Source organism: Wyeomyia smithii, chromosome 1 (genome assembly GCF_029784165.1).
Source record: "Wyeomyia smithii strain HCP4-BCI-WySm-NY-G18 chromosome 1, ASM2978416v1, whole genome shotgun sequence".
Classification (NCBI taxonomy): Eukaryota; Metazoa; Arthropoda; class Insecta; order Diptera; family Culicidae; genus Wyeomyia; species Wyeomyia smithii.
In genome coordinates, this window is record NC_073694.1 from 48261344 (window position 1) to 48284681 (window position 23338).

Sequence of the window (23338 nt, forward strand, 5' to 3'; positions counted from 1 at the left end):
AGACAGTAATTGTGTCCATTAGGACAGCGGTTCTCAACCTGGGGTACGCGTATCCCTGGAGGTACTCGAAAGCCTTCAGAGGGTACGCGAAAGAAAAATGAGTAATGGCGGGCAAAGCAATTTTTCTCTAAAATACTTCATTTGTTTTTCAATCTGGCTCTTAAAACATGACTGTAGCAATCAAACAAACCATAGTTCAATTTGAAACCTAAACAAGATGTACCACTACTCTCTCCCACTCTGCGAAAAAATTCCAAGCCAGGGGGTAAAATCGATATGAAAAATAGCAGCAAGGGGTACGCGAACAATTAAAGGTTGAGAACCGCTGCATTAGGAGATAATGTACACCGTAAGACAAAAAAAAAAGTTTAGGAAAAACCACAAATATTTTATTATAAATTGAATATCCCACTTTTCAATGTTATGATTTTTTTTCGCCGAAAATTACACATAAAAGGATAAATAAGAAAAATTGTGTCGAAAAATATTAGGTATTTTCTCAACTTTTTTTTACATTCTATATTTTTGGGAGGGCAAAATTACATTAAGGTATATATTTCAAATGCAATATTTAAAATCTCCAGTATTTATACCAAAAAATGTGATTATATTTTACCTCTTTCGAGTAATGGAGAAGAAAGAGACCTCAGTATATTGTCTACAATTTTGCTGAAGACATTATACCGATCGAACATACTATTTGGCTTTGAAAATATGTTCGCATCATTAGGCAGTCGGCTTAAAAAAACACCTGAAGTTAGGTATATCATTAGCAAAAAGAACTTTGATTTATAAATTTAAGGAAAAATTTCTAGAGCCAAAACACTTTCTTTTATTCGTATAGTGCCTTCGATATTACTGAAAATAATATTTTATTGTTAAAAAAACATACAATTTTGGGTCACCTGAATTGTTCAGGGGTTCAGCCGTGGCCAGGCTTCGGAAAAGTACTGCGGTTAGACACTATACAGGGTGTCCGCAAATTATCCGTACATACTTTGACAGCATGCCTCTACACAACCAAACGGATTAAACTAACCATACCTGTATGGTATAATATCTTGATCTATTGACTTTATACGCAGTAAGTTTGATATAGTTGTGATTTCAAATTCCTGCAAAATGAAGCCGAATGCGTTGCGCGGAGCTGTTGTTGAACTGTTTCGTCAAGGAAAAAATGTGTCAGTGATTGCGAAGACCCTGAATATGGCGAAATCCACTGTGAGTGATGCAATAAAACGATTCCAAGAGCTTGGAACGCTAGATGACCGCACCGGAAGAGGAAAAAAACGCACCGTTCGGACTCCGAAAATGCTCGAGATAATCCGGCGACGAATCAAGCGAAAATGTACAATATCCATCCGAAAGTTGGCGAAATCATTAAAAATTTCGAAAACATCCGTTGCTGCCATCGTCCATGATGATTTGAAGCTTCAGTCATATAAACTATTCAAAAACCACTATTTAAATGACACCATGAAAGCAAACCGGTTCAGAAAAGCTAAGGTTCTTCTGAACCAATTGGCAGAGGGCCGCAATCGATCAGTGCTGTTTACCGATGAAAAAATTTTCACTATCGAGCAGCATCACAATCACCAGAATGATCGGCAGTTGCTTCCTGCTACTTCCAAAAATCGTGGAAGTATTTCAAGGAGTCATCATCGCTTCTGTCATGGTTTGGGCTGGAATAACTCACACCGGTAAAACCCCTTTGATCTTTATCGACAAAGGGGTAAAAGGGAACCAAACAGTGTATCAGAAGCTACTGACTGACTCAGTTGCTCCCTGGGCAGCACAGCAAGAAAGATTGGATTTCTCAGCAAGACTGGGCACCGGCTCATGGGGCAAAAAAGACTATTAGTCTTTGTGAACGCCTTATTCCGAGCTTTTTTAGGAAAGAAGAATGGCCCTCCAACTCACCGGATTCGAACCCGATGGACTATTCGGTTTGGTCCATCTTGGAGTCAAGAGCCTGCAGAACACTCCATATATATCAATAGAACATCTGAAATCATCTCTTCTAAAGGCTTGGGAGGAAATAACTCAGAAGAACTTGCGGCCATCGTGGATAACTTCCCGAAACGTTCAAAGGCGTGTATCTCAGCACGGGGTGGCCATTTTGAAATGAACAAATAACGCTTGTTTCTTGTAAACATAATGATATAATATACTATGTAAGTTGGTTTTTAAGATGCAATAAAGGCTAATTTTAACACTATTTAGTTGTACGGATAATATCCGGACACACTGTACTATCGACTGTCTTTCTAATATAACAGCCTCATAAATAAGCTTCTCATAAAAGCTCACATACAGCTAAAGCTTATACAGGTAACGAAACTGTCTTGTGTTGCATGCAACATCTCTTTTTTGTGCATGCATGTTGTTCGTTCGGACATGACAGCCTAGTTTGTTCATTTTGAGGATATCCTGTTGGTTTGGCCGGCGCTGTTGACGGCCTGTTGATCGGTAGCGGCTGTAATCGATTATATTGGACTCACACTCCTACGTTTCTCCTTTTTCTTAGATTGATGCCATAATGAATACGAAGCAAAACGTTTCATATATTTTCACATTGTTGATATTATTCACCACGCGAGAAAAAACGTGTTTCGCACCGCCTCGCTTTCATTATAACATCGGTCTTACTCTTGTGAATTATAATCACCTGACAACCCGCTCGGATTTGCGCCGAAGGATGTCTCGCTGTAAAGGCTGTCATTAGCGACAGCTTGGAAGAACCATCAGGCATGAGGAAATGAACAATAACAGTTTGGTGGCATTGCATGTGTGCGCTGTCATCAAGGGCTGTCGGGCTGTGTACCGAGCAAAGAGAGCCGAATTAGTTCAAAATTTGCTGCCGCGGAAAGACAGTGCTTTTCACAAGGTTATCCGTGGTATTTTTTTTAACTCAAATTTGAAATTTAAAATGAAATTTGAAAATATCAGTAAATGCATTAACGAAATGACCCATAATTGTAATACGGGTCGGACTCGACTGTATATAGACTCGATTATGTATAATTTTGGGCTCAATTATACAGAAGATTTTTTTTTCTTGTTCACATTTTTCACGCAAAAGGAGAGGGTGTTGAAAATAGTTATTCGCAACATTCAGGTTGAATATTTCTGCACCCTCCCAAAAAGTTTAGTATCACTTGGAATAGGCACCAGGTTTCCGACGACCTAGAAAGTTGCGATCTTCAGCAAATTTGTTCAGAAGGTCAAGGGCTTGTGGATGATTAATAGTTCAGTACGGGATTTCACCGTCACGTGGCGCTAGTGTGCACGTAATTGTTCGTATTTTGACCCCAACTTGTTTCGCGATTCCGGATTCCTAGAAAAACCTTAATTAGGTGAACTTCTTTCGAAGTTGAAGGGCTTTTGGTTGATGAAGAGCCTAGTGCAAAATTCTATATGGCACTAGTACACACAACACAAACGGGAAAGATTTTGTTAGTTTTGACCAACATTTTATTACTTTTTTTGTCTTATGACCGTGCATTAAATACAAAAGGTAAAAAACAAAAAGAAACAAAATATATGACGGCTACGCGCTTTAATGTGTTTCTGCATGAAGAACATATAATCAAGAACCGCAATGTGTGTGTGATATCGAGACTTCTTTATTTATTTCTGTCCCCTCTATTTATACATAATTAGAACCTTAGGCGTCGTACACAAATTACGTCACGCTAAAAATCTAGATTTCAGCCCCCCCCCCTACGTAACGATAAGTAACGTTCGTTATGAATACCCCCCCCCCCTATAATTAAGTAACGCTGAACAGCCTGATCCCCCTCCGAAATTTTTAATTTCGAGCAAACATCACAGTTACGTGACTGTCTCTAACACTCCCCCTCCCCCATACGTAACAATAAGTAACGCAGACTCTACCCCCCTCCCCCCCTTCATGCGTTACGTAATTTGTGTACGACGTCTTACCGGTCAGCCTCAAATGTCTAACTAGAAGTCAAATAGCTGGAGATGCGAATGTTGTTCTAGATGGGTACGAGTTTTGTGTCTTCAAACAGGCCCAAATGAGCTTCGTGAAGCGATGAGTGTGTGTTTTTAACAATGTAGCATCCGCTTGCAAGAAAGCAAATGTTAGCGGTTTTCTCTAACGCAGTTCACAGTTCGTGATGAGATTTCAAGACGCATATGAAGTCTTTGAAATCATCAACGTTTGCCTACTGTATGACGCCGGGGGAAAATGATGCTTGGCAGCTCTTGTCATATTTTTTCTCTACTCCGTCTGAGTACAACGAACAAACTAATACACACACACCGGATGAATTAGAGATAGAAGAAACTAGTAAGGCGTCGTACATAAATTACCTAATGCAATGAGGGGAGTGAGGGGCGGTTGTTGAAACAGTGACGTAACTGTGATTTTCCTTCAAAATCAAAAAATTTTGTGGGTTTCGCCTTACGTAATTTAAGGGGGGGGGGAGTCAGATTGAAAGTTATCAATCGTTACAAAGGTGGGAGGGAGGGGTTCTAATATCTGGATTTTTGACGTTATGTAATTTGTGGCTTGACTTTTTGTCGAATTTTCGACAAGTGAAAATTTTGCGTGTGGTGGTAACGACCATTATTAGATAGTCGTCCTTCCGTAACATGTGCAAAATACATGAGAGTATGTGTTGTGTTCTTGCTTGACTGGAAAAGAACTTTCTTACTTTTTAAGTGACAGATTTGTTACCAAAGGAGGCATTTTGAGTTATTGCTTTGAAAGTAATAAGGAAAAATTCTATGTGCATTAGGTCCCAAAAAAAAATCGATGTTGAAAAAGTCAAGATGCTCATCGCTAAATTGAAAGATAATGTTATTCATAGCATTTCTGTAGAACATTTCGACTATCTAAAAATTTGTTTTCAGGTTGCCCAAACGTGATTTATGAAAAAATGACTTTTAAGCTACAAACCCATTTTTTGCACTATTTTCAAATCTGTTCGATTCCAAAATTTTTCCATATATTTTTTTATTTTTGTGGGGTTGTGTTTGAATATTTTGCATGGTTCAGTTCAGCATTGTATTCAGTTATTTGATTCACAGAGCCCATTGAGCATCACAGAAAAATTATTTTTTCCCATAATTTTTAGATAAAAGCGTTCAAAACACAAATATAAAAATATGATCATAAACTGAAATTTTCATTGCAAAGCGGGATTTATGACGAAAATTTACATGAAAAAAGATCCTTGATGTCTTATCGGGGAGCTTAGTGTCGTAGCAACTACGAAAGTTGCTCCTCCGTGATGGACCTGAGCTAGTGAAGTTGCACAGGTAACCACGTATATGGCAACTTGGGATTAGTTTACAATCTTCAATGTACAGCAATAAAGTAGCTTCCGCTTTGAATAGATCCATAACGGCGCTGGTCACGTCCTTACGATCATTAGGGTAAGAAAGGATGTTGTAAGGAAGAAGTTGTAAGGAAGAAGTTGTAGCAGTTGTTGTTGTCGGAGACCGAGTATACCTTTGCATCTCCACGACTGCGACGGAAAGGAAGGGTTGCGTCACCGTGGTAAGTTAACTCATTACATAAGGATCCCTTAAAAGGAGCAGAACTCCACTGGGAATCCGATTTAGTATTATAGCTAAAAAAAAATATGCATATCGAACAAGACACAGTACTAAGTTGATTAACAAAATGCCAAAACAATCGCAATCAAAATTTATTTGCCATGCTGACCGACAAGATTTCAACATATTAAAATGTGTTTCAATATTTGTTCAAAAGCTAGAAAAATAATAAAACAAGGGTGTAAAACTGAGCAAAATGTTCGTACCCGTCCAGTCGAGACGCAAACGATAAACTTCTAAACTGCTACTCATTCCATCTTGTGAAAGCCAGCGTGTTCAAAGGTTTAAAACATCACGTTGAGGCAGAATTCCAGACTGAGCCATTACTTATCTAACCAAAAGCTAAGATGCATACACAATCTAAAGACGGTCGGTTTAGTGGCTGGTAAACATCATTATACAGCACCAAAAACATAAAATTACGAAATAAAAAACACGTTTGTAATTTTAAAAAAAATCTCGAATATGTTTCAAATGTATTTGTTAAATAGTTATCAAAGGCTGCTGAATATTGTTCAGAGCTATTCAAAAATAATAACTATAAATAAAATCACGTGGAACGAAATGCGTAACATAAAATCGAATTAGATTAAATACTCCTGAAGTCGACAAAAAGTAATTATTTCATCAAATGATGTCTAACGATAAACAACATTTATCAGTCAGCTTATGTTCCTCTCATTAGCTGTACAGCATCTGTCTCACATGATAAAAACTCAAATCATCTAAGCGTTTAACGCAGAATAAACTCTCAGACCAACTCTAAAATTTGGAGGCTAGGCACGTTTCAAAGCCATTTGCGAGCACTTATGTGGTGCCTAAAATACAAACAAGCAATCAATTAAACAGTCCAACAGTATCACAAATTGTACCACTTGAAACTCTTCGTTCCGTCAGCAATATATTGCTGACTTATCCTTTCCTATGTAACGAACTCACAAAAAAAAACTTTTCGTGTTTTTTAAGCGCATCGGCAGAACCAGAACCTGCCGGGAAGCAGGCAGAGAAGTAGAACTTACTTTCACAAGCTTTTTTCAACGGACTTACAGCTTCAATCTGTTTAAAAAGTTGAATGGATTTTTTTTCTCTCCTCCCCGAACGGGAGCATCAACATCCATATATACATTTATTCGTTCTCAGGAAGTTAGAGGAAAACTGTGTGAAATGTGCATTGCTTGAGATTTTTTTGCTTTTATTTGAATAGCATATTTCTGTGGTAATTTAGTAGAGAATAGGAAATAGTAATTATAACCTGTCTAAAACACTGCTAACAATTTGCAGTTGTGCTTCATTTCACGCCATGACTCCTTACAATAAGGTGAAGCAATTGCATTTCTAACAGATGTGATTCTTGCTCGTTCTGCGAGGGATGAAGCAACAGCTGCATGTATTTCTAACTAGCAAACTTTTAAACCACTTAAGGGGTCCTATCAGCGTTGATGGGCCGGGAATCGACCTTAGAATTATTTGACTGAACTCAGCTGCGGCTGTTGAATGACAATTTCCCATCAGTCAGCTCGAGCAAGTCAAAAATAAAATAGCTTTCGGGGAAGGAGAATAATTGCCTTTTCGTTCACCTAATCGGTCAATGTGTGCTCACCAGGTCACCAAACTGAAATTCAAAATAATGTCTACTTAATAAAAACTCTCTCAGTCGTTGTTATGAAAATGTATTTGGTTTGAACTAACTTTAAAGGTCATACTCACACACAACTGGCACAACTCAGTTATCAAAACTGAGCTGCTTTGTTTCAAAAATTCGCTTTCGAAGCGAAATTATAACATTTCCTCGCTGTAGAAGGCAAACCGGTGGAGGTAAAGTAAAAGAGAAAACAGAAAAGTGCCCATCATAAACCAATCCAGCACTCCGCTGTGAAAGTCAAACACGAGCACCTGCTAGATACTGACAGGTTGTAAATGTTGATTTCATGGTCCGAATGAGAGACGGAAATGGTGCGCGGTTGTTTGTTGCCCATTTTTGCCGTTTTCCTATTTTTCACCGAAACGCAATTACGATTCCGGCGCTCGGGCAAGTGCAAAAAGATTCCCAATAAAGATTATTAGAAAACGACCGCACAAAAACCTTGGAAACGATTTTCAGCGTTATTGTTACGTAAGCTTACTCAATAACTCAATCGTCGTTTCAGGTGTTGCACATTATTGATGACGTATTAACACCACTGACAGTCAATCCATCCACTTCATTCGAGCTGTACAACCCGGATGCCTTCCAGTTCATCCAGCATGCCGAGAACCTGGACATAAATCAGCATCGAATTCGGTGGGTCCTTCGAGACTTAACGGTCAATCGATGGTAATTTTTCATTTCGCGTCTGTTTTGTTGCCCTTCCAGCTCGTTCCGTCAGAAGATCATCATGATGAGAAAGGAAGACATTTACAAGGCAGTTGGCGGCCACACTTTCCTGATTCCGGTTGAGGAAGGTTTCAAGGTACAATCCTGTCCGGAATTTGAGAGTGACAGTATCAATAAATGGTTTGAAATTTCGTCCTGCACAGCCTCCACCACGGCCAGACATGATTGATCGCAAAGTGATCGATGGTCACGTGATACCGAATCATGTCATTTTCACGGCACCGGCACCGCTGGACGACCCGCAGGAGACGCTGGCATTCGAAGACAACCTCAAAGTGACGGTCACCTTTTTCAAGCAGGGCGAAGGAAAGAACGCAAAAGGTAGGAAAACGTTGTCTAGCAGCCAGGGGAAATTCTCATGCATTTAATTAATTTTTTTAATGATACTCATAAACACAGTTTACGTGCGCTCAAACACGGTAATTGGTGATTCGCGGCATGCGTCCGGTGCCGTTCTAGCCGAAATCGTCAAAGCAAACATTCCCGTCCGCAATGGGGTGGTGCACCTCATACATCGCCCGCTGATGGTGGTTGACACCACCGTATTGCAGTTCCTGGAGGTAGGTGACCTTTGTTCCTAAGCATGAGATTGTCCTTTTGCGTTTGTTATTTGCCTTATCGTATTGATAACAAAACTTTTTTGTTTATTTAAACAATAACGAGCGCACTGCGCAATAATTTGAAACTTCTCTTCGATAAGAGAATGCTTTAGTTCTAACAAAATGCAATCGCCTTGGTAGAATGTGTGAAAGTTGTGCTTATACATCTGTACCCACGAGTGACATCACTCCAGAAAAGTTTTATCACTAGCAAACAATTAATAGCATACAGTGTGCGTGTGTGTACTAGAAACAAACAAGTTTCATAGGATAACATAATAAATTTTCACAGCACTATATAGAGAAGATTTGCACGCTTCTTGCCCGGAAGTATGGTAGAATATTTGCACATCGACGTATATATCACACTATGCTAACCGTAACCAGCTATCTGTACCGCAAGCACAATGCCTGCCCTGCTGCCCTGTCTGTGTGTATGCGCTCTGTCAGCATCACCATAAACAACATCCACCGGTTTCAGTATCGAAACTTTTAATTACCCCCTTTTGTCCCATCTCCGGTGGTTCGAACCAGCCACCAGAACTTGATGCCGATGATGATGATGATACCCTCGAAAGTCAGCGCATCCTCCGCCGCACTGTGCAATCAATTTACAAACTACGCAAAGTTAGTTCGTTTAGCCACGGTCGAAAGTTCTCTTTATTGGTTCTTAGCAGATTAATAAAATGGTGCAGCGAAAGTTGGCCCGACTAACGGTTGTGTCATTCTTTTTTTGGTTTCTGGTTTCAATAACTTACGCAATGGTTAATTTGTGGGTTCGAAATCTAATTGAGGGTTCTGATATTTAAAAATAACTGCAATCAACCATGATGTATTCGAGGGTAGTCCCAGGAGTTTTTTATCACCGAAAATTTAGAAAGATTTACATTTATTTTGCAACATAATCTTCTTTTAGCTGGATAAACTTTTTCAGCGATGTTCGATGGCTTAACAGCTTCTCGGAACTGCTATAAACTGCGGACTCCTCCTTCTTATCGGTGGACGATTTTTTATCGCCGAGCCAGCTTGTCATGGTGGAAAATAGAAAATAATCCTAGGGGGTTAAATCTGATAATCTGATGAGGCATAAGGAGGAATTTGAACCGTGATTCATTGATTCTGCCTTGGTACATTGTATTGATAAAAAACAGTTCTGTTCGCTAAATGCACTTGCATGTTTTCAGCTTCATCTATAAAATGGTTCAATTAGTTGAGTTTTGTTGAGGTAGGAATGTTTTGATCGAGAGGTGAAAGTTGTTACAAACTTGTGGTATAATTATTAACATATCTTTGCGATAATAAGCTAGTGAGAAGTTTCGTTTCGAAATATTCAACAAATCACAGCTCCCTTCTATAGAGCAGCGAACAGGATGGTATAGTGTACGTGCCAAGTGTCTTTTTTGAATGCATTCATCGTAACTTTCACTGAACGGATTTTGAGCTCCAATGTCTTAATTCACAGATGCAGTTTCCCTCAAGCTTGTGAGATAATTTTTTTAATAGTAAACTAGAGAAAAGTTGAGTTGAATAGCGTGTAAATTCAACAAATCGCATGTTCGTTTTCCTTTTGCACCATTTCGACTGAGCGCTGTTTAACTGAGAATGTGCGAAAATCAATCGCCTATTTTGTTTTAGTGGCCGTGCAAAGTAGGTTTCAGACATTTGACGGCATTTGAATTAGATTTAAACCGAAAATGCAATGTTTATCTTATATCCACATTGCAGATTTTGGCCACACACCGATTTATGAACACTTGGATTAGAATTTCGATTTCCTGAGGGTGCTCATATGAACTTTGCGCTGTTTTATATTGGTTGATATTCAAGTTCTTCTTGCTGATCTGATTTACTTGATTGAGATGCATTAACTCAAGCGCCTTCTAAACTATGGTGATAATAACCATAAATAACCCAAACGTGCTCAATTTAAGTCCCAATAGTAAATTTTGAACTATCGTAGTCCTACGTCAACTATTGCGATCGCGTCTCCGATACCACCCTTCTGCTTCTTTCGTATTGAAAATAATAAATAAAAATTCACCCACGACCAGCCCAGAAAACCGATACCATGAATTTACCAATGAAGATAATTTCTTAATGCACAAACTTTTTCGAAATGGTTACTAAATTTACTAATTCGCGCACCTCCGGTCGACGATCTTACAATTTAATTTGGTGAATTTTACAAGGGATTGATGTTGCGGCTTGCAGTCTAATTAATTGCGTTGATTTCAATCTACTCATCACCAACGTTTCGGTCCTTTTATAAGACCATCATCAGGGCCCACAGTATATTTGACATTCTATGTACAATTGACACATTCTCTGCAAAAGTACAAACCAATTTTTGAAGGGGGAATATTCATGAATGACCTAGCATTTGAAGGGGTTGCAGTTTTGTGACGAAATGTGACGAGGAGGAGGGTGAGGGATCAAGCCAAGCTACGTAGCAAATATGAAACTAAGAAAAAAGTTTGGATTTTCTCTAGTTGTTCTTTTTTATCAATGTTTTGTCTGTTCAGGGACATTTTTATTACTTTCTTCAATGACACAAGGTATATTTTGATGATAAAATTTGCATTTGGGGTGAGGGGGGCGTTGTTATAAAGCTACGTAATTATATAGAGGAGGGTCCTGACTTTGTGACGACATGCTACGATGGGGGAGTTGGGGGGGGGGGTCAAAAAAGCTACGTCATTTATGGATGTTCTTTAATGTAAATGTTTATTTCTAACTTACATATACATATACTATTTGAACCTTCCAGAAACGTAACAGTCAAGTTAATAGTGTTCAATAAACTATAAAAACTTATTGCAAAATTCAATAAAATAAACAAAAAACAAGCATTATTTGATGCATATTTTTCAAATGCTTCCTGATGATCAGAGGTTATATGACTATTAAATAAATGCTTCATTCAATGCCTGAAGGGTTTTGATGTAATTGTTGATTTTATGTCAATGTAAAAACGAGGGTATTGTAGCGTTATGTCGTCACGAAAAACGTACAGTTTTTGACTTCATGGGAACCCCTTACATTTAATCAAACTAATATTTCATTTTCTTTAAAAGATCTCAGCTGGGTTGAATACAACCTAAGTTGCAACCGGGTTAAGTTTGCGTTGTAACCTCACAAAATCTTTTTTCTACCCATATAATATCCGTCTATGTCTGATAACATACTTCATACGTCTTAATTAGTTTACGTCACACCTTTCATATAACTGAAAATAAATTGTTTGAAATGGGTAAATGTTTCTAATCTTTTAACTGTGGGACAACCATGAGTGACGTTACAATCTAAAAAATCTTATAATTATTATATTCAAAGGAAAAAAATCGACCTGTGTTGAAAATATCAGTACCATTCAGTGGTTACACGTCAAAAACAGTCATTTCACACATTAGGTTTTCTCATTCAACCTCGGTCTAGCTCGTTTGCTATAAACAGTTAGAGACTTTTTTAGATTTCTGACTGACAACAATCATTCCAAAGTGAGTTTTATTTCACATTGACCATTAATAATGATTATGTGAGAATTTTTTTTTGAGTTCGTATAAATATCTAGGGAGTTTTTCGTGTAAATGTTACGAGAGCGAACTCTACGAAAAAGTTGAAAATTCACCCATGGTATGTCCGGTAGAATAAAGTATTTTTCAAATATGAAAAAATGTCTAAAACATAGCAGGCATCTAAAATAACTTCAGAAAAAGATATTGGTATTTTTTGATTTTTAAAAATTTTAGGAATGTCTGTGTAGAAAACTACCTGTATTTAGTCGATTTACAAGAGATAGAACCAAACCAATTTTCAAGAGATAGAACCAAAGTCTCCAGCAAAGTTCTGCTACATAAGATTGTCTACTACTTCCCTAAAGACTTCATTTTGATTTGACGAGTGATTGAAAAAATAAAATTTTTATTTTAGTTCTAGGTGAATTTTTCAATAATTCATTTACATCAAAAGATGTTCCTTAAGACCTACAAAAACAAAACAAAAACACTATAGCATTTTAATGGCTTTTTCGACGATCACGTTTTACGCATTCTAAACCACTGTGCAACGGAGCGAGAATACCCACCTTCTAAAATATGCAACGCTCATAACGTCACAAAAAAACGAAAACTTCTCAAAAATAGATGTTACCATTTATCGGCACTCCAAAAATGTTCGATTATTATTTGTTATCGAATCGTGGAAGAACAAATCGTTAGAAAATGCCAAACAGAGCAGAGTTTTCGACTTTTCGAAGAAAAGACCCGACACTTCAATTTCGTGCACTTTGTAAAACTACATTATCACTAGGGTTTGCAATCCCGGGAACAATTTCTCGGGAATAACCTTTCCCGGGATTCCCGGATCCCGGGAACAGAAATATTGATTCCCGGGATCCCGGGATTCACGAGTTCCTCGAAAAATTTTGCAAGATTCAATATGTTTACGTCGTCAATGTGTATAGCAGCTTTGAAGTGGGAATCATACGACGCAAATATTTGCTTGAAATGACGGTCAATATTTGCTTGTCGTGTAATATAATGTCAAAAATATTTGCTGTCTTATTCAGTCAACGAAAAATTAGGCAAATATTTGCTTCGCTTGATGTCCTTCTTTGCCAGTTTATTCACTACTGAGCGAATAGTGTTTTTTTTTCATTGTTCATAGAAAAAACAGACATTTGACGGCATTTGAATTAGATTTAAACCGAAAATGCAATGTTTATCTTATATCCACATTGCAGATTTTGGCCACACACCGATTTATGAACACTTGGATTAGAATTTCGATTTCCTGAGGGTGCTCATATGAACTTTGCGCTGTTTTATATTGGTTGATATTCAAGTTCTTCTTGCTGATCTGATTTACTTGATTGAGATGCATTAACTCAAGCGCCTTCTAAACTATGGTGATAATAACCATAAATAACCCAAACGTGCTCAATTTAAGTCCCAATAGTAAATTTTGAACTATCGTAGTCCTACGTCAACTATTGCGATCGCGTCTCCGATACCACCCTTCTGCTTCTTTCGTATTGAAAATAATAAATAAAAATTCACCCACGACCAGCCCAGAAAACCGATACCATGAATTTACCAATGAAGATAATTTCTTAATGCACAAACTTTTTCGAAATGGTTACTAAATTTACTAATTCGCGCACCTCCGGTCGACGATCTTACAATTTAATTTGGTGAATTTTACAAGGGATTGATGTTGCGGCTTGCAGTCTAATTAATTGCGTTGATTTCAATCTACTCATCACCAACGTTTCGGTCCTTTTATAAGACCATCATCAGGGCCCACAGTATATTTGACATTCTATGTACAATTGACACATTCTCTGCAAAAGTACAAACCAATTTTTGAAGGGGGAATATTCATGAATGACCTAGCATTTGAAGGGGTTGCAGTTTTGTGACGAAATGTGACGAGGAGGAGGGTGAGGGATCAAGCCAAGCTACGTAGCAAATATGAAACTAAGAAAAAAGTTTGGATTTTCTCTAGTTGTTCTTTTTTATCAATGTTTTGTCTGTTCAGGGACATTTTTATTACTTTCTTCAATGACACAAGGTATATTTTGATGATAAAATTTGCATTTGGGGTGAGGGGGGCGTTGTTATAAAGCTACGTAATTATATAGAGGAGGGTCCTGACTTTGTGACGACATGCTACGATGGGGGAGTTGGGGGGGGGGGGTCAAAAAAGCTACGTCATTTATGGATGTTCTTTAATGTAAATGTTTATTTCTAACTTACATATACATATACTATTTGAACCTTCCAGAAACGTAACAGTCAAGTTAATAGTGTTCAATAAACTATAAAAACTTATTGCAAAATTCAATAAAATAAACAAAAAACAAGCATTATTTGATGCATATTTTTCAAATGCTTCCTGATGATCAGAGGTTATATGACTATTAAATAAATGCTTCATTCAATGCCTGAAGGGTTTTGATGTAATTGTTGATTTTATGTCAATGTAAAAACGAGGGTATTGTAGCGTTATGTCGTCACGAAAAACGTACAGTTTTTGACTTCATGGGAACCCCTTACATTTAATCAAACTAATATTTCATTTTCTTTAAAAGATCTCAGCTGGGTTGAATACAACCTAAGTTGCAACCGGGTTAAGTTTGCGTTGTAACCTCACAAAATCTTTTTTCTACCCATATAATATCCGTCTATGTCTGATAACATACTTCATACGTCTTAATTAGTTTACGTCACACCTTTCATATAACTGAAAATAAATTGTTTGAAATGGGTAAATGTTTCTAATCTTTTAACTGTGGGACAACCATGAGTGACGTTACAATCTAAAAAATCTTATAATTATTATATTCAAAGGAAAAAAATCGACCTGTGTTGAAAATATCAGTACCATTCAGTGGTTACACGTCAAAAACAGTCATTTCACACATTAGGTTTTCTCATTCAACCTCGGTCTAGCTCGTTTGCTATAAACAGTTAGAGACTTTTTTAGATTTCTGACTGACAACAATCATTCCAAAGTGAGTTTTATTTCACATTGACCATTAATAATGATTATGTGAGAATTTTTTTTTGAGTTCGTATAAATATCTAGGGAGTTTTTCGTGTAAATGTTACGAGAGCGAACTCTACGAAAAAGTTGAAAATTCACCCATGGTATGTCCGGTAGAATAAAGTATTTTTCAAATATGAAAAAATGTCTAAAACATAGCAGGCATCTAAAATAACTTCAGAAAAAGATATTGGTATTTTTTGATTTTTAAAAATTTTAGGAATGTCTGTGTAGAAAACTACCTGTATTTAGTCGATTTACAAGAGATAGAACCAAACCAATTTTCAAGAGATAGAACCAAAGTCTCCAGCAAAGTTCTGCTACATAAGATTGTCTACTACTTCCCTAAAGACTTCATTTTGATTTGACGAGTGATTGAAAAAATAAAATTTTTATTTTAGTTCTAGGTGAATTTTTCAATAATTCATTTACATCAAAAGATGTTCCTTAAGACCTACAAAAACAAAACAAAAACACTATAGCATTTTAATGGCTTTTTCGACGATCACGTTTTACGCATTCTAAACCACTGTGCAACGGAGCGAGAATACCCACCTTCTAAAATATGCAACGCTCATAACGTCACAAAAAAACGAAAACTTCTCAAAAATAGATGTTACCATTTATCGGCACTCCAAAAATGTTCGATTATTATTTGTTATCGAATCGTGGAAGAACAAATCGTTAGAAAATGCCAAACAGAGCAGAGTTTTCGACTTTTCGAAGAAAAGACCCGACACTTCAATTTCGTGCACTTTGTAAAACTACATTATCACTAGGGTTTGCAATCCCGGGAACAATTTCTCGGGAATAACCTTTCCCGGGATTCCCGGATCCCGGGAACAGAAATATTGATTCCCGGGATCCCGGGATTCACGAGTTCCTCGAAAAATTTTGCAAGATTCAATATGTTTACGTCGTCAATGTGTATAGCAGCTTTGAAGTGGGAATCATACGACGCAAATATTTGCTTGAAATGACGGTCAATATTTGCTTGTCGTGTAATATAATGTCAAAAATATTTGCTGTCTTATTCAGTCAACGAAAAATTAGGCAAATATTTGCTTCGCTTGATGTCCTTCTTTGCCAGTTTATTCACTACTGAGCGAATAGTGTTTTTTTTTCATTGTTCATAGAAAAAAAAAATTCGAAAGATGTAAAGCTCAGCTAGTGAATCCTACCTACTAATTAATGGTGATACCAAATCAAAAAGTGTTTGAAATATTGTTGTGCCAAGAAAAACTATATTGCTACACAGTTTTTTTTTTTTTGAAAATAATTCACATCGTGTAATGGGATAGCAAATATATTTGATAAAAAATGAGCAAAAAAACTTTGCTATTGTTTAAGCAAACAGAGTTTTATGCCTGTCATGATTTGAAAGTAATAGTATAGCATACATATTAGCTCGAAGAAATATTTTGCCCAAAAAATCCAGTACCAAATATAGCAAATATTTGCCTCGTTTAATTCCTGCCAATAGCACTCAGCTTACTCTTCAACAACTTAAAGTATTGAACGCTCCACTTTCTAATGATATGTAGCAAGAGCTGGAATCGGTGATTTAGAAGTATTCTAGGATTAAAATAACATTGCACTTTTAAGTTTAGCACAAAACGATAAAATATTAACTATTCAATAATTTATTTGTTGTCCTCAAAAGGACAATTGTTGTTGTTCAACTGAAAATCGTATTATTAGGCAAAATCGCATCTTTGTGCTGCTCAGACAGTGAGGATTAAGACACAACACAGCGGAGAGCTGTTTTCCCATTGAGTACAAGACATGATCGGCAAGTTTTGATTGCCACAATCCAGAAAGCTTTTGTTGCCAAAACAAGGCAAAGTTTCACCGAGGAACTGACCGTTTGCGTCTAATCATCTTTTTTCAATAACCTTTTCCGTTTTATACCAAAGTAATCAAATATCCGTTTTCATAAAAAATCACAATTTTTGGTGTCAACTCTGAAAATTTAAAACGTTGAATTATGGTCTTTAGATTGACCCCTATCATATAACCAGGAGGTTTAAACATTTTATGACGGTCTTGTTCGTTATATTTGCAGCTTCAAAAAGTCTATTTTACGCGGTTTCATACACATCCCCCGCGTAAAAAAAGACCCTAGTGTATAATTATTCGTTTAAGCTTCGCTGCTACTACCCTTTACTGTTACCTGCTGCTACTAAGTTTTGACCATCCTTACCACCATCCACTGGTTAAATGTTTGGTTTAAACAGAAGTAAGCTCTTAAGCAAAGCAAAGCCTTGGTGTAACATTCCGATTCGGAACTCGACCTTCTGTTTATTACACAGACTTCGCAGCCAACAAATTGGACATATTCTTCACATTTTTAGTTTTTAGATTTTCATTTTGCACCCTTATGTAGCGGAGCTTTCTGAAAAACGTAGTTTTACGTCAAAATTAGTAGTATGTTGATCAATTTCGCGCCTACTCGATCAGATGTTATTATCGATTGCGGAATAATTTATCTCGCAAGATGCATGAAAAACGCCGTAGAAGTGCGCGGTTATATCCAAATTTCCGGTTATATCCAAAATTCAATTTCCGCACTTTTTGTAGAAGATATTACCGCGATTGGACGTACCCGCGCATTTCTACAAAAAATTTTCTCTTATTTGGCGCAATCAACAATAGTAGCAGAATTCAGTAAATTGTGATTGAAAAACTATCCAAGAAGGATAGGAAGCTGCCTAGCCGCATGGTTACAAGTTTGTCAAGTGGCTGGTCGTGGGTTCGAATCTTAGTAGAATCCGACCCTTCGATGTCAAAGAGGACTTAAGCATGGAAATATTCTCAAGCTTCCCACCACTTAACCTTCTTTTAAATAAGTCTCTATTATAAATAAAACTGGACAAAAGGACGCCGAACGAAACTTCTCCAGAGAATAATAATTTGCAGGATGAACGAAGCACGGTATTGTAAAGCAGTATGTAAAATCATATTACACACAAGCAGTAGTACACATAATTAGTATGCCACTTCTCAATACCGGTGTTGCTAATAATAGAAGTGCGGGATACAGAAGACACCCAGGTATATCTCACAATAGATCAACGATTCTGGTCGCAGTGAGAAAGTCTATACATGAAAAAAAATCCAAAGAATCATATCACTCGTATCCGTCATTACAATTTTTTGGAAAAATTCGCTACACCTTTTTACATGCGAAAGAGAAACAAAACTCTCACACTAATTATATGTTGTCAAATCTTAATTTTTACAAGCTATATGACACATTTCTTTTTCAAAATTATGACAGCTAAGACAGGGCCTCCACAAATTTCTTGGCCACTGGGCCTCTACAACCCTACTGTCACGATATGTACGACAACTTGTGGTAATTATATCTATAACTCCAAATTCAAATAGCAAAACGCTTTCACTCATGCTCAAAAAATAAACGAATTAAAAAAAAAAAAAATTTTGATTTTTTTGTGAAAGATTTTATTTGTATCACATTAAAAAATAAATCTATACAAGTGCTACTTTGACATCGCATTGAAAATATGAAGGTTTTTATTAAACATATTGAAATGAAATTGGAGCATTTGTCAACTTTATTACGAGCTTTCGTTCTTGATGAATATTACTCCCATGCATTATCCGTTGGTTCTCTTGTAATGACAGCTAATCTGGTAATAGAGGAGTAGCAACCGCGGGCGGTCAATCATGCTCATTTATTTCGTGCTTTTCGTACTGGCTTTTCTCTGACTCTGCAACTCCCGGTTGCAAACACGTAAAAGGTTTGGTTTTTCTCCAAACCACCGCTACGCTCCATCATTACATGAAAATGAATGAAGCCTGCTTTCAAGGTCATTACATAGTATTTACCGTTCATAGATGATTTGAAACTTTATATGATTGGAAAAAATTGAACCGAAACTTGAAAAATTAAATTAGAATTTCAAACTATTCGTTCTGATTCTCTATATCTCAAGACTGCCAACACTAAATGAATTTGGTTCGATTCCACGACGCAGCCGCAGTATGCAACACCGAACAGCGAGTTTGGCATCTGAAATTAGGTTTCATGTTTTTATTAAAATTGTTTCTTTCAATTTACGTAATTACACTGTATAGGAAAAACGAAAAATAGCTTTTGACTTCGAATTAAAAATAATGAAAGACATTGCTTCTTAAAAGCTTGATCAAAAACGTTTATATTCATTTATAAGTAATAATAAATAAATTAGAATAACTTTGACTATTTTAAATCAAGCTGAAATTTACGGCAAAATTGAAATAACTTGGAACGAATTACTATTACTGCTTTCCCGCCGAAAGAACATTCATTCCAACGGCACTGGAAGGACATTTTCGTTACGCTTAGCAACCACCAGTATCGATATTCCATTAGAACCGCTTTTCCTTCGTCCTTTCACCCAAATGCGTCATCGGTCGGACTCTCACATCGTCAGGTACAGTTCGGGACGATACGGTGGTGGCAAATTGACAGCTACCTCCTGGGATCCTTGTCGAATCAATCATAGGATATTTCTGCTGTCGTAATACCTAGTAGCTGCTTCCGATAGGATCAAAACGATTACCCGAGAGCGGGCTGGATAACATCTTTGCTTCAGTGATCGGAATAGGTTCACAGCAATCAATTTTGTCTGAACAATAATCGAATTCAACAAAGAAGTATTTACTACTCTGCGGGGATTTTTATTTATTGTTATAGTAATTGCCTGGAAAAATTGTGCAAAAGATTCAGTTTTACTACAGCACAGTTACAACAAACGCAGGTCAGGTCAAGTCGTAGCTCCTACGAAACTTCTCATGTCTTCTGAATCAACCTGCCATGATTCGAAACAAAAGCAAACTTTTCGCTAGCAAAAAAGCTCCCCACCGTCGAGACAGTTTCTCGACATCAAACGGAACGGAACAAATTGTCCGCACATGCAACCCACCCGTGGATCAGTGTCGCACAATTCAATCTCCTCGAGCTGCCATCGTCGCCTTCGCCATAAATTATGCATCCTATATTTTATCCCTAGAAAGGTCTGCTACGGATGAACTGCAACCGGTGCAGATGTACGCCTCTCTGCCACAACATAGCGGTAAAGCACAAATATTTATGAGATCTGTTGTCACGAAAAGACGCACTCAGGTAAAAGCTTTACCGGTATGAGATATGTTTTCAATTTGCTCTGATATGCTTTAGGTAGCAGTGAATACTCGCGGGAGGATATTTTCCTGCTCGTTTCAAAATTCTGCGTGTTTTTATCTTCTGTTCCAACAGTTTTCTAGCTTAAAGCTGCTTCGAAATTGGTTCGAGAATTATCCCTGAAGGAGCCATTTAAATCCATGCTCTAACCACAAATTGTATTCCCATCGCTAACATTAAATACCTATTAGTGTGCCATAGTTTTTAAAAATGTTACAATTCACGCTCCAAATCTGTGCTTCTTCTACAACATCCAGTAGCCAGAAAGGACGTCGAAAGAAAAAGTGTCCCACCCAAATCAATAAATGCCACAACCAGGAAGAGATCGAAAGCAATAATTTTATTTACCCATCGGAAGGACGTTCTTCGATCGCTTTCGCTTCACTTTATCGCTCGGTTCCACCTTCCTGCGGACCTTGCCTTGTGCTATCAAATTATCCATCGAACCGGTTGTGCTACACTGGTAAAAATATTTACTCATTATTACGAAAAATATTCATTTACAATGATGGTCCAGAAGGTAAAATAGATAAGATCCCGTTTTAGGAGAGATGAAATATTCGTTATTAAAAAATAATAAAATTATTACTGTATCACTTCAAGCTTAACTGCTCATCCTCTCAGAGATGGTACATAAAACGAAAGGTGAGAAGTGATTTTTTTTTCGCTCCTTGCATAGCCTGAAGACGTAGGAGCTAATCGCAAAGTCCATAATCACGACCGGGGGAACCTTTCAGTTTAGCAGCTCGACCGAACGAACGGAGCGCAACTTGCCCTGTCAACTTTTATCATGCTGTCAAATTCCATTACATCCGACCATTGTATAATAATCAGTTGGTGTTCAACATCAGAAATCAAAGAAGGAAGAAAAAAAAATTCTGGTTTTCCTTTGCTGAAGTATTTAGCCGAGGAGCGGAACTTTTCCGCTAGACCTCAACCGTTATGGTTGTGGTCCTACCGCTGATGGGTGTGACAAAAAGTTTTAAAGAAGCTATCGACGAAGATTTCCGACGAGTCGTCGAAAAATGCGCGCCTTCTTGGCGTAACTCTGCCTCTGCGGAAAGTTTTCCAATTATTCGACCGTTCGAACCATTGCTGCTTTTTCCACGTCTGCTTTGTTGGTAAATTCGGTCTGCTTTCGAAACTGCGGAATCGCATTCTAAAATGGCATTCAGTTTTTCACCGGCGGACGCTGTTACTGATGTTCAGCCAATTTGACGCGCTACGGTGCTTGAAAGGCACCGGCGAAAGTTGCTCTTCGTGTCCCGGCGGCTGACAATTGAGTCGTAGAATTTTGGCACAGTGACAGACAAAACCCGCCCGGTAGTGGGAATGCGCAAAGGAGCGTTTCATGTAAAAATATGGAGCGAATGTCAGTGTCAATATTAATTGAGTTCAACCGGTAACTCGTGCTTTAAATGGAACGTCGCCGTAATTGATTGGATGGTGGAAACGGGGCGGCTGCTGTCAATACACCTGTCGGGTTTTATGAAGTACAAAACGATTTTCCGAACGGTAGAGCAGTGAGAATGGGACGGGAAAGTCGCAGTGATGTGTCATTTCTAAGCATCTGAGCGAGATTCCTTGAGGCAATCAAGAGAAGGTGTCACATCATTTTGTTTCATTTTCGAATTTCGACAGTTGGTTTTCGGGTAGTCAGCGCAGAAAAGACGATGAGTAGCGAAAAATGTTGCACAATGTTGGAAAGGCTCAATCTGTGTTTAATCGATAATCTTGGCTGAATGATTAATTTGACTTGTTAGGACTTGGTGAATGACTAAAAAATCCAAACATGCAGTAAAGCATAATATTTCTTCGTGACATTGTTCCATCACGTATGGTAAAGACGATTGGAATTTGCAGGAATCTGCCAGAGTCGTCTATCTACCTTGTGTGACGAAAGTTACTCCTACTTCTTCGGTCCTGTGCTGAATCTAGAATAGGTATTTATGTAATGTTGGTCTTGGGCTACTACACTCCAATCGCCTCTGACACCTATTACCCTTCATGGTTCATGCGTCTGTCCCGAACATCATTCGAAGTTTGCAATCAAGGATTGAATGCAAGATTCTACGCTCAAACACACCAAGACCAGTTTTATTCAGTATTCATGCTTCAGGGTCACCGAGAGAATCCGTGTTTTATCGATGGCAAGTTTTGTACGGAAATGCAGTTTGCGCAGAGTTTATGACAAGCCCTAAGCTCGTAGCTTCCCTGTTCAGAGGTCCTAGGTCTCTTTTATCGCTCCACGGTTAATGTTAATGATGTCGATATCATCCGCAAAACCCAGGAGCAAGGGAGATTTCGTAATAATGGTGCCACTTCTCTGCACACCAAAAATTTGGAATCCATAAATCATCTTCCAATGCGATGTCAAACAATAGGTTTGACAGCCCGTCATTCTGCTTGGCTCTGGTGGCTCGTTTCAGCCAAATCAGTTTTGTTGGGCAACCATATTCGAGCATAATCCACCATAACTCGTTTTTCTTAACTGAATCGTACGCTGCCCTGAAATCTATAAATAAATGGCAAGTTGAACTCTCGAAATTTATCGAGGATTTATCGCAATGTGAACATTTAGTCCGTAATGGAGTGTTCCCCTCGGAAACCACCACATTGGTATTCTTTAACGAAGGTTTCGACCTTAGTCTGTGTAACCTGTGTAACAGAATGAAGGAGAGAGTTTTGTACACGATATTGAGAAAAGTTATGCCCAGATGACGACTACCCGTAATTAAAAAAATATTTGAATTTTCGACGCTTTTTAGATGAAATAGGGAAATGAGAAACAACAGTACAGTTTTACGACTGAAAAAATGTAAAATGGTAGAGAAAGCAGGTAAACGTCTCAATCGGATATCTAACACGATTTTCAAAATCAAGTTGGCGGGCTACAAACCAACAAAATGATTCGAAATCGGCTAATCTATGGATTGGACCAATCGAATAAAGATTAACAACGGGTTTTGAATTCAAGCAAATATGTTCCGAATTGACAAGTAGTAGAAGAGTGGGTGCTCAAAACCGTTTTGAAATTCAGGA

At 37.7% G+C, this 23338-nt stretch overlaps 1 protein-coding gene across 6 annotated transcripts in view; it reads left to right on the forward strand.

Annotated features, from left to right (window-relative positions):
* Positions 1-23338, forward strand: part of LOC129718644 (fasciclin-1) — a 432194-nt gene that overhangs the window by 335821 nt on the left and 73035 nt on the right. For all 6 annotated transcript variants that reach the window (XM_055669620.1, XM_055669617.1, XM_055669618.1 and 3 more), the window contains exons 4-7: positions 7737-7870; positions 7943-8039; positions 8107-8284; positions 8363-8523. In XM_055669620.1, the coding sequence (XP_055525595.1) occupies positions 7737-7870; positions 7943-8039; positions 8107-8284; positions 8363-8523 (570 nt within the window). The remainder of the gene's footprint in view (positions 1-7736; positions 7871-7942; positions 8040-8106; positions 8285-8362; positions 8524-23338) is intronic.